At 40.0% G+C, this 17,260-nt stretch overlaps 2 protein-coding genes and 1 long non-coding RNA gene across 3 annotated transcripts in view; 1 reads left to right on the forward strand and 2 right to left on the reverse strand.

Annotated features, from left to right (window-relative positions):
• LOC134789394 (uncharacterized) overlaps positions 1–17,260 on the reverse strand; it is a 485,188-nt gene that overhangs the window by 142,196 nt on the left and 325,732 nt on the right. The window lies entirely within an intron of this gene.
• Positions 3,139–5,831, reverse strand: LOC134806622 (protein lin-9 homolog). The gene is made up of 2 exons (XM_063779949.1): positions 5,690–5,831; positions 3,139–5,340 (listed from the first exon to the last, which is right to left on the reverse strand). The coding sequence occupies exons 1-2, from the start codon at positions 5,706–5,708 to the stop codon at positions 3,647–3,649; spliced, it is 1,713 nt and encodes a 570-aa protein (XP_063636019.1). The 5' UTR covers positions 5,709–5,831; the 3' UTR covers positions 3,139–3,646.
• LOC134806322 (uncharacterized) lies at positions 7,078–10,334 on the forward strand. The gene is made up of 3 exons (XM_063779535.1): positions 7,078–7,245; positions 7,687–7,863; positions 8,392–10,334. Exons 1-3 carry the CDS (start codon positions 7,182–7,184, stop codon positions 8,589–8,591), a joined length of 441 nt encoding a protein of 146 aa, XP_063635605.1. The 5' UTR covers positions 7,078–7,181; the 3' UTR covers positions 8,592–10,334.

The following is a 17,260-nucleotide window of genomic DNA, read 5'->3' on the forward strand; positions in this document are numbered from 1 at the left end:
TATGTCACGTGTGACGGACAATGTTAATATTCACCAAAGAACTTTAGTCATAACGTATCATAATCAGGCCAATTATTTAAAACTGGACTTTTATATTAAGCAATAAAGCTCAATGTTCTAATCTTGTACGGGCTGAAATACGAGGATCTCACAGTTACATTCTAACTTTATATCACTCCAATATAATTCAATAAAGTCTCATCTTGATGAAATCGCTAATAAAAGTGAACTCTAGTACTGGTGAATAAAACTCAAAATATCATGACCAAATATATTTAGATGCGAGGTCTGCAAGGTAACTTTACAATTTGTATTCGAATTTTAAACAATTAACGCTACAAATTTAAGTTCACTGGCCAGCAATTTCGGAACTAAAGTTTTTCAATAGAAAGGAGGATGGTTCAATTATACATAGTGCTGCAAACATTTTGTTATTGAGTTTTCACTTCTGTCGGCACTCCCGGAGTGCAACCCGTTGTTTTTTTTTCTCACTTATCCCTAGTATATTTCTCCCGTAACATAGGTGGAATAGGCGATATTTTTATACCTTTAGTAATTTTACCCTATCGACGCGTAGGCACCCCAGCTATGGTGGGAACTTTCAATATTTTAATCCTTTGGTCGCCCCGTCACAGCGTCAACCTTCGTGCATTCCGATAACATGGTTTACAATGGCGCGTTGTATAACATGAATATAACCGACGTGGCGTTAAGGCAGCAGCCATAGGAGCGTAACTTTCCTGCAAGGTAGATTCCAATGACTGGTACTTTTCAAGTTTTCTGTGCCAATCACTAAGAACCTACTTATACCCTACAATACAATGGCTTATTATTAACCGGGCAACTAAAATATTAAACAGGAACTTTCATTGGGCATATAATAATATAATTTGGCTGTGCATTAATATTTTAGCGCCAAAAAAAATATATTAGCCTCAAATATAAGCATCATATTATTAAAAAAACTGGCAGCAAAATCAAGCCACCCAAAAAGAATATAGGGAACTTAAAGTGATAGGTTGGCGACTAAAATAATAAATTGGCAACTAATAATTGTAATCCGATCATAAGATTTAGTTGTCATCTAGTTGTTCACCCCTAAGTAATCATAATCAACTATAGTCATAACTGAGCATGTCGTTTCAGCTAAGGCAGTATTTTAACACGAAAGCAGTTAAATTTAATGAATATTGGTCACTTTTTACACAAAACACCTCAAATTAATTTACCAATACGTAATGGTCAGTACACTTATAGTCGAAATTTCTAATCATGAAACGCCTAATGGCCATTATACCATTAGATCTTTAAATTTTTAATTACTAATTTCAATAGTTACCACTGTGTTCTACTAGAGTCAACAGATAGGTGCGACGACGAGCAAAGCGAGGAGGAGCGTGTTAGGTTGACCGTGTAATGACCAAACCTTAGACCAAACAAAATATTTTATAAGAACTTCATTTTTGAATTAATAGATAGCCGTTTTCTTTTTAAAATGTGCTTCATAAATGGTCTCCTATATAATAATTCAGTTGCCAAATAAATACTTGGTACCTGCCTAAAAATAATCAAAAGCTGTTACGTCATTAAAATACAACTCATATTGATATATTTTAAGGCTCCGTTTTTTTTTGCCAAACTATTAATTTTAGTACCCGTTTCTATTTTTTTAAACTACCCAAATTCGATTAATTAGTTGACCGGTTAAATACGTGCCAAATACAATTACTTACGTGAATCGTGATGCTCCTACACTACACTATACATAGATAAATTATAAGTTTCTACGAGAACAATACCCATAGTGGTTAACACCTTCGCTGCGCTAATCAGTGTAACTTGTAACTAACCATAATTTGCATGGGGTCTTTCGACCGCCTCCGATCGTGTTCGAGCTAAGACTTAAGTCATAATCATAACTCATAAGGCATATCCAGACTAGTCAATTTTACGCCAATCTGATTAAATTGCCCGATCGAATCAGGACGTGCGGACGCAAACGCCAATTTGGCTCGCCGAATTCAACCGCCGATAATGACCGATATTACCGATAAAAGCCAAAGGACAGACAGTAACAGTATATTTGATTACTCATAATAAATAGAAGATCAGAGTAGAAAAATGTTAGATTAATTCGCTTTCTTTACTTTCCAAAAGGGCCCCAAATTCTTTTGTGTCCACGGGCCCCAGCATAGTTTAAGACGGCCCTGGGAATACCACCCTTAGCCGCGTAGTTAGAGTTAGGTAAAACACACAATGGTACCCTAAAAGCCGAAGGACAGACAGTAACAGTATATTTGATTACTCATAATAAATAGAAGATCAGAGTAGAAAAATGTTAGATTAATTCGCTTTCTTTATTTTCCAAAAGGGCCCCAAATTCTTTTGTGTCCACGGGCCCCAGCATAGTTTAAGACGGCCCTGGGAATATCACCCTTAGCCGCGTAGTTCGAGTTAGGTAAAACACACAATGGTACCCTAAGTAGGCACCAAGCGTTGCAGGACTTGCAGGATTGTCATCAATGTCATCATTATTACTTTGTATTAAAGTAAAATGCATCTTGAATGGTGATAAATAGGTGGGAACTAGGGAGTAGGGAGTGCTCCCGGTACTGGTTTTCTCTACAAATATAGTACCGGAACCGGGAATTCCCGGTTTTCGCCATACAAACTCAGTATAGAGAATGCTCACGGTCATTGGAACATTTGGAACCCTGTCTATTGGTCATCACTATAGCAGGTTTGTGGCAGGTGAAATTCGAATTTTAAGATATAGATATGTACCCGTACACCTTTAGTGAACTAGAGGACACATTAAGAAACCCTAATACTTTTCAGTAATTGATCCAATAAGTAATGGTAGCAGTAAGGATCTCAAGAATTATATTTAATTTAGGGTGGTATTCCCCCATTCAATTTCCTTGTCCAATGTGTAAGTTACTGCATATCACATTTTGAGAGAGAGTGAGACGCACTGACATTGGACAGGTGGAATACCACCCTTAATGAGGTTGAGTAGAAGCAGTAGAAGTAAAAGTGTAATTAAATGTAGTCAATTGCTTTTTATTATATTTTATATACATTTTCTTTTATAAGAAATTTACAGCGCATAAACATACAGAGATAAGTTACAAATCAAGGTAATTATACACATTGTAATAGGTATGTTATTGATTAAAAGAAATCATCAAAAAATAGCATATTATTGACTGACGCCAAAATAAGGCCATGGCAGAGTTATCATATCAACATTGGCATACAATATTTATTATTTTTACATGAGCTACTCTTATTCAATAAAATATAAAATTTTGTACATAAATTAACTATTGAAGTTCATTTCATAAATAGCATGTCAAAATCTTGGAAAGTCTGTTGATATAATAACGGTTTAAAGTTATTGTTGTTTAAATTATTATATAAATGACATAAGGTAGCTTTCAAGAGAGCAACTTAAGTTTCTTTAGTCTCTCTAGACTCAGCTAACTGCACCGACTTGAATATAACAAAGTGAGGGAGTGTCATTATAAACATCACATTTTCATAGAAATTTGACATTAACGATGACATCGCCACACTTTGTTCTATCTATTGAAATTGCTGATGACTATAATTATATGTATTTTACACAAATGGTGGAGTGTAATTACCCAATAACATAACTGTTAGATGTCATTTGCCCTAATCCCATCTGAATCCTTTGCATGTGTATTTCTACATTGTTTTGGAATTGCCTTTGATGTTGTGGCTCCAGTTTCATTTTTATCCGGTCCATGGTTCCTTGCAGCACACACAATTCATAAGCATTTTGATCAGAATCAGACAGACTTTTGACTTGCAACATCAAAGCAGTGAGGTCAGTTACAAGGTCAATTAATGTGGCATCCTTGACTGATCCATTATGGTTCTTCTCTACTAATATTGCAGCCTCCTCCCTGCATTTTTCCCGCAAATGTGAGGGTGCCAACATTGCAGCTAGGCTCGGCCCTGGAGCAATCTGGTGGCAATATGTTTGCACTTCATCTATATATTCTTGCAAATCCATGTTCATTCTTTCTAAATCAATAACAACTGCAGCATATTTCCTTTCAAAGTCTTCAGGCATTTTTTGCCCAAATGATTTTCTCTTCTCTGCTTCACAGTTATATTCCTTTAGTCTGTTAATTTTGACCTTTTTGGCCTGCAAAACTTTGGTCAACTTGACAATTAGTTCCAGAAGTGGGAATGGATAGCTCCCAATAGTGTCCAACTGTTTTGTTATATCTGAGCATCCAATCATTGGATCTCCTTGCGTGTTGTTATTTTGTACTGAAGGATTGTACAAATTGATTATCTCTTGCATGACATATCTTGGTCTAAACTTCTGTGTTATACTGGACAGACATATTGTGTCAGGTGGCTCATTGGACAAAACTTCATAGTCGGGAACAGAATGAGTGCCCAACTTTGGTCTCTCAAACGTTATCCTGTATGTGTTATTAGAGGTGTCAACAGCATCTATGCATCCAGTAAAAAGTCCATCCTGAGGTTTGCGCAGCCGTGCTGTTACTTTAGTTCCCACCACTAATTGCATAGGAATTTCATTTGGCAAATCTTTGATACATATGTCAGCACTTTTTCTCTGTTGAATATATCTTATTAATTTTCTCTTCCTTTCTAATTCCTTACGTTCTTCAGCAAAAAATGCTTGGGAACATCTGCGAGGCTTGCCCATCATTCTCCTGATTTTAGCCCACTGAACCTGAGTGAGCTTATTATTGGCCAACTGGGGAAATGATTCTTTGAGACAGATCATGAAATCATTCTCACCATCAAACAAAGCTTTGTCAATGTTGCTATAAAAGTATTCAAAACATACCCACTTGTGGGCTTTAGGGAGTTTAAGGAGGTTTCTCAACCTCATGCCAATCCGTTGCCCCGATTTGCGGTCTGGAGACTGACTGTTCACAGTGTCTATTTTATCATCATACTTGTCATGGTTTCTTTGCACTTTTGAGGGGGATTTCTGTTTTTTAGCACTTGATTGTTTGTTAGGTGTTTTAGACAATATCTTTGGAATTCGCTTTGGTGACTGCCTGGGAGGAGAGGTATTCACAAAATCGTCAACAAAGATAAATCTATTTTTCTTTCTGATGCGCGCAGGCATTCCTCTTGCATTGAGTTTTTGCACTGGTTCGCTGGGCGCTGGTTTTGGCGGTAACTTTGTTCCCACCCTGTGAAGGCCGAGTGCTGCAGGCCCAAACGCTGGCGGCACGTCGTCCTCATCCGGCAAGTCCAAATCCATCGGTTCATCCTTGACTTTGACTTGCGACCTCGACAGATTATTAGCATCTTGCGACCCTAAACGAAACCAACACAACAAATTTAGTAAAACGATAACGACACTTAAATGTAGCCGCCGTAAAGCCAGGGTTTTGACGTAATTATGCTCGCGAGGCAAGTGTCTGAAGTAATTTCCGTCAATTAATTCCAAATTTCAACAATTAAAAATTGACAATTCGCCAACAAAATTTGAATTTTTTCAAATTTTGAACAGCTTAGGACGCAGTATTCGAAAATAAAAGACACAACCACAAAGACTTCGATACTGCAGTATCCTATACTAGTAAACGAATATTGAATTATTTTTAATATACATTAGGCGTCTAAATAGAAAGGTAAAATCACTAAAAATACAAATAAAACTTACTTTCCGATTTATCCGCCATATTGATATAAAGTAATTTTGATTTGAAGATGAATGAAAGCGCCAAGTGTTGATTATGGTATCACTGTTCGAGCTCTTCAATGTTGACACATTTTGAGCGTATTTTTCACATATTTATCTTTAACTATATTGTTGTTGATATTCTAAATAATTTTATCCTAAACTGAATCAAATATTTTTTCAGTGAAACCTTTTCTAACAAGTTATCTAATAAAAAAGATTGCATATTACATTCCCATTCTACATTTTTTGCAATGTGCTACTTTTTGTAATTAATCAGCAATGTACCAACCAAATTTATTGATGTGTCGGACCGTCGGACACATAGATTAAAGCCTATACTACACGGTAGGCAACGACGCATCCGACTGTCGTACAGTCTGGCAGAAAAAGAGTAGAAATTAAAAAGTGGCAACACTGTAGTGTCGTCCCGTTTTCATACATTGGTTTGAAAGGGACGACACTACAGTGTTGCCACTTTTTAATTTCTACTCTCTTTTGCCAGACTGTATATAGGTATTATATTACTCTTTGCGACTACTGCGACTATAGTGGTTTCTGTGGCAAATCATATTAAAATAAATGGGAAAATCCTGACGCCAACAAAGACTCAGTCAAGAAAATCGACAACTTTTGGTCTGCATCTTCTTCCTGCTTCTTTGATCTGCTATTTAATGAGAAGTAAAAAACTTTTTCACCACACCAGCTCGGAAAGGCTTACTTTGCACTTCAAAAACGGATAGCAAAGTTGCACTTTGCTATCAGTAATTCACATGTGAGGCAAAGTAATCAAATGCAAATTTTGACTTGTTTTCTTATGTTTGCTGGTAGAATTGACTTTTAAATGATGATTTGGGATGATAAATATTTAATAACATTCATTTGAATTTGATTTGGTTTGTTTTTGTTTGATATTTTACATTTAATATTTGCTTCGGGTTGGTGTGGTGAAAAATTTTGTGTTCACTCGGGGGCAAATTTTATATTGTTTAACCCTCGTGCTTTGAAACCCTCGCAATGCTCAAGATTCCATTTTGGAATCTTTCACTTGCTCGGGTATCAATATTAGCACGAGCGGTTAAACAATAACTTTGCCCCCTTGTAAAACAAATAAATATTTTGTTCTTTATTGCACCGCAAGGATGATCTTGGACCGTTGAATGTTTTGTTGGCATTGGCAGCGATGTATTGTAGACGTAAAATGACGGCACTGGCAACAAGTCACCGACGAAGGTGATCTTGGTCGGAAACCTCGTTTCGGCCTGCTGCGTAGTAGGCGCCTAATACACGTTTTGTTATCTGTGCTACAACTGCTACATGTCAATATGTCATGCATGTCATGTCATTGTCAACGTTTTCGTACACTGACACTGTGCGAATCAAGTGCAAAAGTTTTGAACTAACTCACAGTAATCTGAATTTAATAATCACAATTAATTATTTTCGTTTAAAGAAATTTTTGTAAACCAAGGAAATGAATTACAGACAATTTTTACTCTGTTTTTTAATATGCCTGGCTTTGCTTAAGGAAGTTAAATGTAAGTTCTATTGTCATTCTTGTTATGTGTCTAGAATATGTTTTCAAGGTAAAGTGAGAGTGGAAGTTTTACCTGCGCCCAAGCGCTGGATTTAGCAATAGCTCATGCGTGCGTAATCATAGCAGGCTTATTATTTGACTAAGAGGGTATGAAACCACTTTAAATGGTGACAGACAATAATTTCGTGTTTGAAAACCGGATTTCTTAATTACACCAACATTTTATATAATGGTCATTTAAAGTGAAAACTCATCATTCTGTAAAACAACGCAGCATAATATTCTACTCATTTTGTTGTTGTTATCCATATTATCTTAGTTTTTTTTTTGTTTTTTGAGAGACATAAATAATTATGATGCTTTATGTACTGAAAATAAGGATGAGATGTTAATTATTAAAATTTTCAAACACATTTATAAACATAAATGTTGTATATTTCAGGCTTACACAAAAGATGTGTCAAATGTCGGTCAAGAGGAGAGTTAGGCAGCTGTGGAGACCCAGTCGTAGTGAACACAACAGATCCATACTCGCAACTTGGCATACATGTCGTGGCCTGCCCCTCGGGCTGGTGTGGGAAAATGATAGAAGGCAATGTTGGAGCATTTCGGACAGATGGTATGTTTACATAATTACTATCTATTATTTTTGAAAAGTAGAAAGTAAAGCAAAGTTGTGTAAGTACCTACTTATAAAACAGCATTACAATAAAAATAAAATTCCTTTATAGATTATATAATATGAGATTACAGTAAGTTAAGTAAATATAAAATTTCCTTATGTTTAAAGTTTATATTCATATAGACCCTTTGGGTGAAGGCCTCCTCCAGTTTTCGCCAAGCTATCCTTTATTAGCTTTCCAGCATTACCCTATTATTAATTTGTTAAGTTTGACCGGGTTAAATGCTACTATTTGAGTTCTTTTGATGCGCTTATTGCGTTCATTTCAGTTCTTATTTTAAACAATGTCAATTACAATGACCTCTTGTTACCTCTATCCAACTGTCTTTGTTTATGTTACTTTACATTTATTGTAAACTATGTGAGGTGTGCAATAAAGAGTATTGTATTGTATGGTAATTTTAACACTGTATACCATATTAATGATATGACTACCCAGACATTAATTAGATATTATTTTTTTAGATTATGGATCAGCGTCAGAGAGGATGTGCCTCCAGCGGCCTCCTAGCGACTACGAGGAGCGCTGTGCGTACACCATGTGGAACTACAAGAAGGTCTACATGTGCTTCTGTAATGGTGACCTGTGCAACTCTGCTTTTAGAACCACCATATCCTATTGTAGTATTATCATTGCTGTTTTACTGACTATATTTAATATGTAGTGAAGTTTGTGTCTGCCTCAGACAAGTTGTTCTACTTGGTTAGTTGTCAATCAGTCGCTAAAGTACAAGCACATTGACATTTCCTATCTCTATCGCACGCCCATAATTATATGACTGTCCCGCCCGCACAGTGACATTGACCGCCGCGCCGGGGTCAAAGGCGGGGCACCAATATAAATATGCGCGTGCGATAGATAGATAGGAAACGGCGTGTCAATGTACGAAAGGCCTCGTGCTCGGCGTCCTTACTTTACTGGGAAGCCTTAGGCTTACATATTTAGAAATGGTCCTTTTTGACAATCATTAAAGTACTGCAGTTAGAATTGTGTCTATGGTCCTGTGGCTATAGCGGCTCATTTGGTGCTTAGCTAATCAATTGTTTACATTCCTTCTTGTATTTGGTGTTTTTGCCATTTATTACCATATAGGTACATTCGTCCCATGGGTTATCTTATGACATTATTACATATAATTATGTAAGTAGTTGTGATATTTACAAGGTGTAGGTACTTAAACGCGATTTTTTGAACCAAACTTCAAAGTCAGTACATTTCTCTTTAAGTCTAATAAAGGCTGATGTAAACTAAATACCTACCTAATTGTTACGGTTTCTTCAAAAAATCTGTGTAAAACATGTTGTAAGCCCCATGGTCAGAGACGTATTTGCAGTATGGACGACGCCTTGTGTACAGCAAGCACTATATAGTGTTTATTCTCGTAAGGTACCTAGGCCCAACCTCCTAGCTAGGCTGCTGCATTATTTAATGAATCTCTTTTGCTCTTTTCTTTGTTTAATAAGTACTTTACGACTGCTCGGATCCTTATTCCATATATTTAACATGGTTTTTGTGATACTGTTTCAGTTTGTACTCTACTACTGTTCACGTTATGCTTGGGTACTTTTTTGAAAAAGTTAGGCTAAATAAGGCATCTACCGCGCCAAATAAGGCGTTTATAAAATTTACTACTTACTTAATATTTAATTACACAAACGGGCCTACTTAGCTGGTGCAACTCAGCTGAAACGTCGGAGTTAAAGGTAAAAACAATAAAATTATATCACGGTAGACCCGCTTGTGTAATTAAATATGTGTACAAAACGCGAGAGTTTAAAGTGTTATACTTACCTAAGTACTTAATATCTTCAACTCATTCTACTAAGTATTTGAATGAAGCATGTCTTTGATAGTTTTTTTTATATAATTGTAATAAAGGAGAACTCGGGAGAAAATTTGAACTTTTGGATAGTTCTTCATTAATATAGTTAATTAAGTTTGTTGGTGGTAATAAGTTTTTAGTTCTACCAATACGTGATCGTGTCCTATCCAACTGTATTAGGTAGGTACCTAATGAATAGGTGTGTTAGAATTTAAGTGGAGAATATATACTCATTTTTATAGAAGTATTATTAGGAACAAAATGTACTTACTAAATCAGTGGTGGGCAAAGTACGGCCCGCGGGCGATATAATAAAAATACATTTCTGCTGTAAATCTGGCCCTCTGAAATTCCTTCAAGTGTTGGCCCCTCATGAAGAAAGTTTGCCCACCACTGTACTAAATATATAAAATGACGATACGCAATACAGAGTATATAGACCGTGCCCTGTAATACCGGGCAGGAATTGACAGCCAATACTTACGAAACTGAAAGGACTGAAATCGAATAAAAATCATTATTCTGTTACATTTTACTGTATTACTTATATTTAAAATTTTATAAATATTTTTACACTTTTTTTACAAATACATTATTTTTCTGTAAATACTTAGTTTTTTTACTCGATACTGTTATGGACAAAGAAATCAGACTAATATCCAGAATCAGATGGAGTACCTACTACCTACTTACGTACACACTTAATTGATAGCTCTTTTCACCGCACCAGCTCGTAAAGATTATTTTTATTCTTCAAAAACTGTCGAGAAAATTGCATTTTATCCACGAGAGTGTTAAAGTAATTAGATTGATAATGTTTTACAGTTACTTAGTATTTCCCTCGCGTTGATGCGGTGAAAAAGGTTTCACTCTGTAGCAAAGTTTGTTTTAACCCTCGTGCTCTGAAACCTTCGCAACGCTCAATATTCCACTTTTCACTATACGCTCTTGGTTCAATTTTGGAATCTCGCTTCGTCGGGTATTAATATTAGCACGAGGAGTTAAACAACAACATTGCCCTGTTTAAAAAAACTATTTAGGTAGGTAAGGTAAGGTACTCGTAAAATCAGGTATTTAACTATAGTATTTAAGTACAACTATGTATGGTCCAGATTTTAACGTTGATTCTTAACGAGCCTTTATGATTTGTACCTACACATGGGCGTACCCAGCATTTTTTAAACTTTTTAAAGGGTGGGGCAGAAGTAGGGTTAGGGGGGTTTCGGGGCCCTACCACCATCCTCTGGGCCCAAGTCAACCTCACCTGCTCGCGGTCCCCCTGCTGACAAACGGACGAGGCTATGGCGAAACGGCTTCTCCCGGCTCTGCCCGGGTTGCGCGGGTCAGATGGTAGTCGCCGCGTGTAAAAAGCCAAAACACCAAACAAAAATGGAAAGTCGAAGAAGAAAACGCACCACGGATAGGGCGCCGCCGCATAACGGCGCGCAGGGGGATCGCCCTACCCCTGCGATAAGTGGGCGAGGGCTACCGGGTCAAGGGCGGGCTCGGCCAAAGACGTTAGCCCGAAAGGTCCGCTTTGCCACGTGGAACCTTGGCACGCTGTCCGGGCGTTCCCGCGAGCTAGCCGACGTACTCGCCAGGCGGAGGGTGGCAGTGGCATTCCTGCAGGAGACTCGATGGAAAGGCAACAGGTCCCGGAACATCGGGAATGGATACAAGCTGATGTACACGGGCTCTCCGAGTGGGGACAACGGAGTGGGGGTGGTGCTCTCTGAGGAGTTCAGGGATAGCGTTTTGGACGTAAAGCGTATAAGCGACCGCCTTATGGTTGTGGAGGTGCTTATCGAAGGGGTCGTGACCAATTTGATAAGTGCCTACGCCCCACAGGCCGGTTGTAGCGATGCGGACAAGGCGATGTTCTGGGAGCATTTCGGGGAACTGCTGCAAAGCATCCCGTTGTCGCAGAGTGTTGTTGTGGGTGGCGACCTGAACGGTCATGTGGGTGAGAAGTGTGAGGAGTTTGGGCGTGTCCACGGTGGTTTTGGTTTCGGGAGCCGTAACCCCGAAGGGGAAGAAATTCTCCGGACGTGTACGGCTGCTGATCTAGCCGTCGTGAACACGTTTTTCAAAAAGAAATCCGAGCATCTGATCACCTACAGGAGCGGGAGGAGCGCCACTCAGATCGACTACTTTCTCACTCGGAGAGACTATATCGGCAAAGTAGACACCTGTAAAGTCATACCGGGAGAGAGTCTCACTGCCCAACACCGAGTCCTTGTGATGGACCTGCTCGTCAAGCCCCGAGGCACATACCGGGAGCAGTGCCGCCCCCAAACCCGGTGGTGGCTGCTTGAAGGATCCAAGTCCCATGAGTTTGCTGCCGCTGTCAACGACCTCAGTGTTGTGACGGATGGCCATTCCGTACAGCAAATCTGGGATAGAACTCAGGCAGCCATCACACGGGCGGCGAAGGCGGTGCTGGGGGTGTCTAAAGGGGGTCGCAGGCTTGACAAGGAGACTTGGTGGTGGGACGCCACAGTCCAGAGGGAGACTAGGGAGAAAAAAGCCCTCTTTAAAAAGTGGCAAGCGTCCAGATCTCCTGAAGACCACGCGGCATACAGGGCTGCCAAACGTGCCACTAAACAAGCTGTAGCCAGAGCCAGACATAACCACTTGCGTCCTCTGTACGATAAGTTGGAGACGTCTGAGGGGCAGAAGTTCATTTATAAGTTGGCACGATCGAGGGTCAAAGCGGCGCAGGACATCTCCAAGTGCCGCTGCGTAAATGACCCTCACGGTAACCTGCTATGCGAGGATCGCGCGGTAAAGGAGAGATGGCGCTCTTACTTCCACAACCTGCTGAATAACCAGCACAAAGAGGTGCAACCTCCGGATCTCCCTCCGAATCAAGGACTAGTGCCACCGATAACGCCGGAGGAAGTCGAGGCGGCTCTTCGCCGCATGAAGAATCGGAAAGCTGTCGGAGCCGACGGAATCGCTATAGAGGCGTGGAAGTCGATGGGCTCTCAGGGTGTGAGCATACTCACTGATATTTATAACCGCATACTCCTCACCGGGAAGATACCCAACCAGTGGAGGCTGAGTATCATTACTCCAGTATTCAAAGGTAAGGGCTCGGTGCGGGAGTGTAGCAAGTATCGCGGTATAAAGGTTATGTCTCACACCATGAAGCTCTTTGAGCGCATAATCGATGCTCGGCTCCGACAGGAGTGTACAGTCTCGGAGTGTCAATATGGGTTTCGGCCAGGGTGCGGAACGATGGACCCTGTATTTGCCCTGAGGACCCTCATGGAGGGATACAGAGCAAAGAACACGCCTCTACATTTCCTGTTTCTGGACATGGAAAAGGCCTTTGACTGTGTCCCTCGTGAGATGATCTGGTGGGCGCTGCGGTCCAAGGCTGTACCTGAGGCCTATATTGACACTATCCGGGACATGTACCACGATTCTGATTCAATAGTCAGGACCGCTGTTGGTGACACCAACCCCTTCTCTGTCACTGTTGGAGTACATCAGGGCTCTGTGCTCAGCCCGTTTCTGTTTAGCGTGATATTAGACGCCCTGTCAGCCAGCATCCGAGACTACCATGAGCAGCCACCGTGGCTATTCATGTATGCTGATGATATCGCGCTGACAGACTCTGATAAGGGCCGACTTGTCCAGCGTGTGAACAGATGGAGGGGGTCGCTGGAGAACGGCGGTCTTAAACTAAATGTGGCGAAGACAGAGTACATGGCCTGCAATAGTACAGATCCTCTACCCGTCCGCATAGGCGTGGACATGGTCGAGCGCACGGATCAAGTTAAGTACCTAGGATCTGTACTTAGCACTACCGGGGACATCGACAGCGACGTCAAAGCCCGAATTTCCGCTGCTTGGGTCAAATGGCGGGAGATGACTGGGGTTATTTGTGACCCCAAAATGCCGATTAAGTTGACGGGACAGGTCTATAAGACCATCATTAGACCTGCCCTTCTGTACGGCAGCGAGACTTGGCCTTTACTAGAGCGGCACAAGCAGGAACTGCGTGTCACGGAAATGAAGATGCTACGGTGGATGTGCGGAGTTTCACGCAAGGATCGCGTCCGAAACGCCCACATTCGGGGTAGTCTTGGCGTCCGTGACATTGCAGACAAACTGCAAGAGTGTCGCCTTCGTTGGTATGGCCACGTCTCGCGCAGACCGGCAAGTTACGTGGGTAACAAATGCCTGGCCATGCCGCCTCCTCCCGGTACGGGAAGAAGAGGCCGGCCCAAGAAGCGATGGCTTGATGTCGTCAAGGAGGACATGCGTGCCAACGGACTCACTACCAGGGACGCCGAAGATCGGGCAAAGTGGTCACGAAGGAGTCGGAAGGCGGACCCCGGGTCCTCGCGCCCCGCGCGGGGGCACAGCCGGGATTGACGCCAGGATGATGATGATGATGATGGGGCAGAAGTAAGGTTACGTGCCTTAATTGTTCCTACAAATTTTTAGCTTCTCGTCAGACCACAGACCAGGGTGGGGCAACTGCCCCACCTTGCCCCACCGTGGGTACGCCTATGCCTACTCGTTACGTTTATTTTGGAGCTTAGATACTTACACTCTTTCTGTAAGCTGCTGTAAGTATTAGAATAGGTATTCAACATAATTTAAAAATATTTAACATATTTTACTGGAACTTGAGTTTGGACTTGGACCATAGTCTGCGGACTAAATAAGTTACCTGATTTTACGGTACTTACCTATAAAACTTTTAGTTTGTTTTATGACACTGCTTTACTTTATAATACATTATTATGACTGAGTATTTTTAAACTTTTTTTACAAATTACATTACTATATCCTTATAGGGATTATTACATCTATCCGGTCGCCGGACACTTTCTGCTGAGAGGGACCGAGGTGACGTTCCACGGGAAAAGGTACCTTATGAGGGTTTCTAGTTTCGGAGATATTAAATGTTTTGTAAAGAGGTGAAAAAATGCTCAATTTTTTTTTATTGTGTGATCTGAAACCTTAATGCGTAACGTTTGTTTACCTGTTTTTATTTTTGTTATAAGTTAGTTATAAGCCTAGTAATGTCGTCTCAGAGTTTAGTAGAAAAGGTACCTTATGGAAAAAAGATTGAAAATTCCCAAAAAAACTAGTCAATACGGGAAAAGAAGTTTGGTAGAGAACTGTATTAGCATTCTGCAAAACTAATTTGATAATTTCAGTTCTGGTTGGGGCGCCTCGCAAATATTATAACCGTACATAGACCGACATCACAAATCCAAGTAGACTGCTATTATACCAAAGTTACTCTCGTCAAGTCTTTCTTAACTAGAATAATCTTCATTTGGTTTGGTCGCATGCAGTAAATCAGCCATTGGTTTGCTGAAAAATGCCAATACCCGACGCATTACCTTATGGAATATCTGAGGTCATTGAACCTCAATGCCGCTTATCTTCAATAGCAACCGAAATATATTATTGATAAGAAATAGACGATTTATACCATCTTAACCCCAAAATATTATTAGTTTATCCTAACTGTTCCATCATCATCATGCCTCATCATGTAACTTGACCACAAGGTACCTTTTCATTACATACAAATTATTGGTCTTTTTTAAGATTATTATGACGAAGAACTAATTAAATTGGGGGCAGTTTAATGTAAATTAATATTTTCTATTCATAAAAGATAAACTATAATATGATTGATATTTTGTAGTGATGTATTATTAGATTTATTTCCATAAGGTACCTTTTCGTAAATGTATGGAGCAAATACTGTTATTGTTATGTAAGTTTAAAGTGGCATAAGGGGTTAAATATAGTATTTAGTTGGGGTTTTAGGATTTATTTCATTTGAATGACAGAATTTCTTTCATATGTGCTCAGAAAAATTGATTGTGTGTCACATTAAAAGTAAAAATATTCAATTTTGTGATTTTATATGAAAAAGTCAGAAAATACATTTTCACCTCTAAATCGGTATTGTTTTTTGCTTAAACTGTCTGTCAGTGTCGTTTTCTAATAGATAAAATTTAAATCTTGAGAGCTCATTGCAATCAATCGTGAAAATGAAATAAAACTTTATTTTCAAGAGATTGATTAGTATACACATAAATCAGTCGATATCAAAAGTTTCTATTTGCATTACAGAACAAGTCGCAATATTTTTTTAATCTCAGATATATAAGGCATTATTATTTGTAGTCAACTATGTAACTTACTTCAGGAACATAGTTTTTTAGGCGGCTAAACTTAAAACTTCTCTATCGTAAAGTTGCTCATTTCACAACATTATTTTCAAAAAATCATATCTCTGTAACTACGCAACCTAGAAGGTTGATCTGTTGTGTTATCGATAGCTTATTTATTGTAGATTACTGGGGTATGCATAACTCCATACCCGCCATAAGGTACCTTTGACCGTGGGACGTCACAGATAGGTACGAGTATAATGTTATTTTATTTCCTTGTAGTCTCTGGCAACCGGATAGATGTAATACTTACGCCCTTGGTCGCTTGTATAGGTACGTTCGTTGTTTTCATCGGTCAACGGACTGTTGGCTGTGGACAAGCGGTGGAGCTTTTTTTTAACAATAAACATCTACAAAATGTGTGATGATGATGATGATGTGTTATCCCTCATCAGGGACATAGGGCTCTCAGAAGGGGTTTCCATTTTTCGCGGTCCAGCGCGGCTTCCTCCAGCTCCGCCCAGCCGAGGCCAGCTGATGCAGTCTGCAGATGCAGCCTCTTTTTCCACTGTGCGCCTCCAAGTGGTACAGTCGACGTCAAAAATATGTTTACACTTTTCCACCTTACTCCTTTGTAATAAGGCGAAAAGTGTAAATGTTTACTCTTTGACGTCGACTGTACATACGTGGGCGACCTTGCTCTCTTTTTCCGGGAATTTTCTATGTCAGCCCTTGCTTGGATAGGTGGTTGTTTGGCCTTCGTAAAACATGTCCTATCCAGCGCCATTTCCGCAGAAGTATCTCCTTAGCTAAAGGGTTTTGTCCGGTCAATTCCCATAACTTAATATTGGAGATGGTCCGTGGCCAGTAGGCTCCTACGATTCGCCGCAAACACTTGTTTACAAACACCTGGAGTCTACTGGTTATTTGCTTGACGGGCCATGTCTCGCATCCATACAGGAGGACCGCGACTTTACGTTCGAGTTGAAAACCCTTAGGGCTTGTGCACAAATCACGCGAGGTTCGATAGGGGTGGGGGTGGGGGCACTGCACTTCAAAATAGCGAGTCTATTAAACGAAAATAAAAAAATAAACAAGATTTTCTATATAGAATACAAATCCAAAAACCTCACCAAATATCACCAGGGGGGAGGGGGGGTCAAAAAGTAGCCGAAAACACCTCGCGTGATTTGTGCACAACCCCTTAGCTTGGTGCGGCGAGTGATGACTGTGGAAGTCCACACGGGTTTCAACTGCGCATAATATATATGCGGCGCGGGCTTTATGATACGAGCTAGTTTACAAAACTTTACAAAAGTATAAAATGGCACTTTTTACATTTTGCTTCATTGTGGG

Source organism: Cydia splendana, chromosome 3 (assembly GCF_910591565.1).
Source record: "Cydia splendana chromosome 3, ilCydSple1.2, whole genome shotgun sequence".
NCBI classification, from domain to species: Eukaryota; Metazoa; Arthropoda; class Insecta; order Lepidoptera; family Tortricidae; genus Cydia; species Cydia splendana.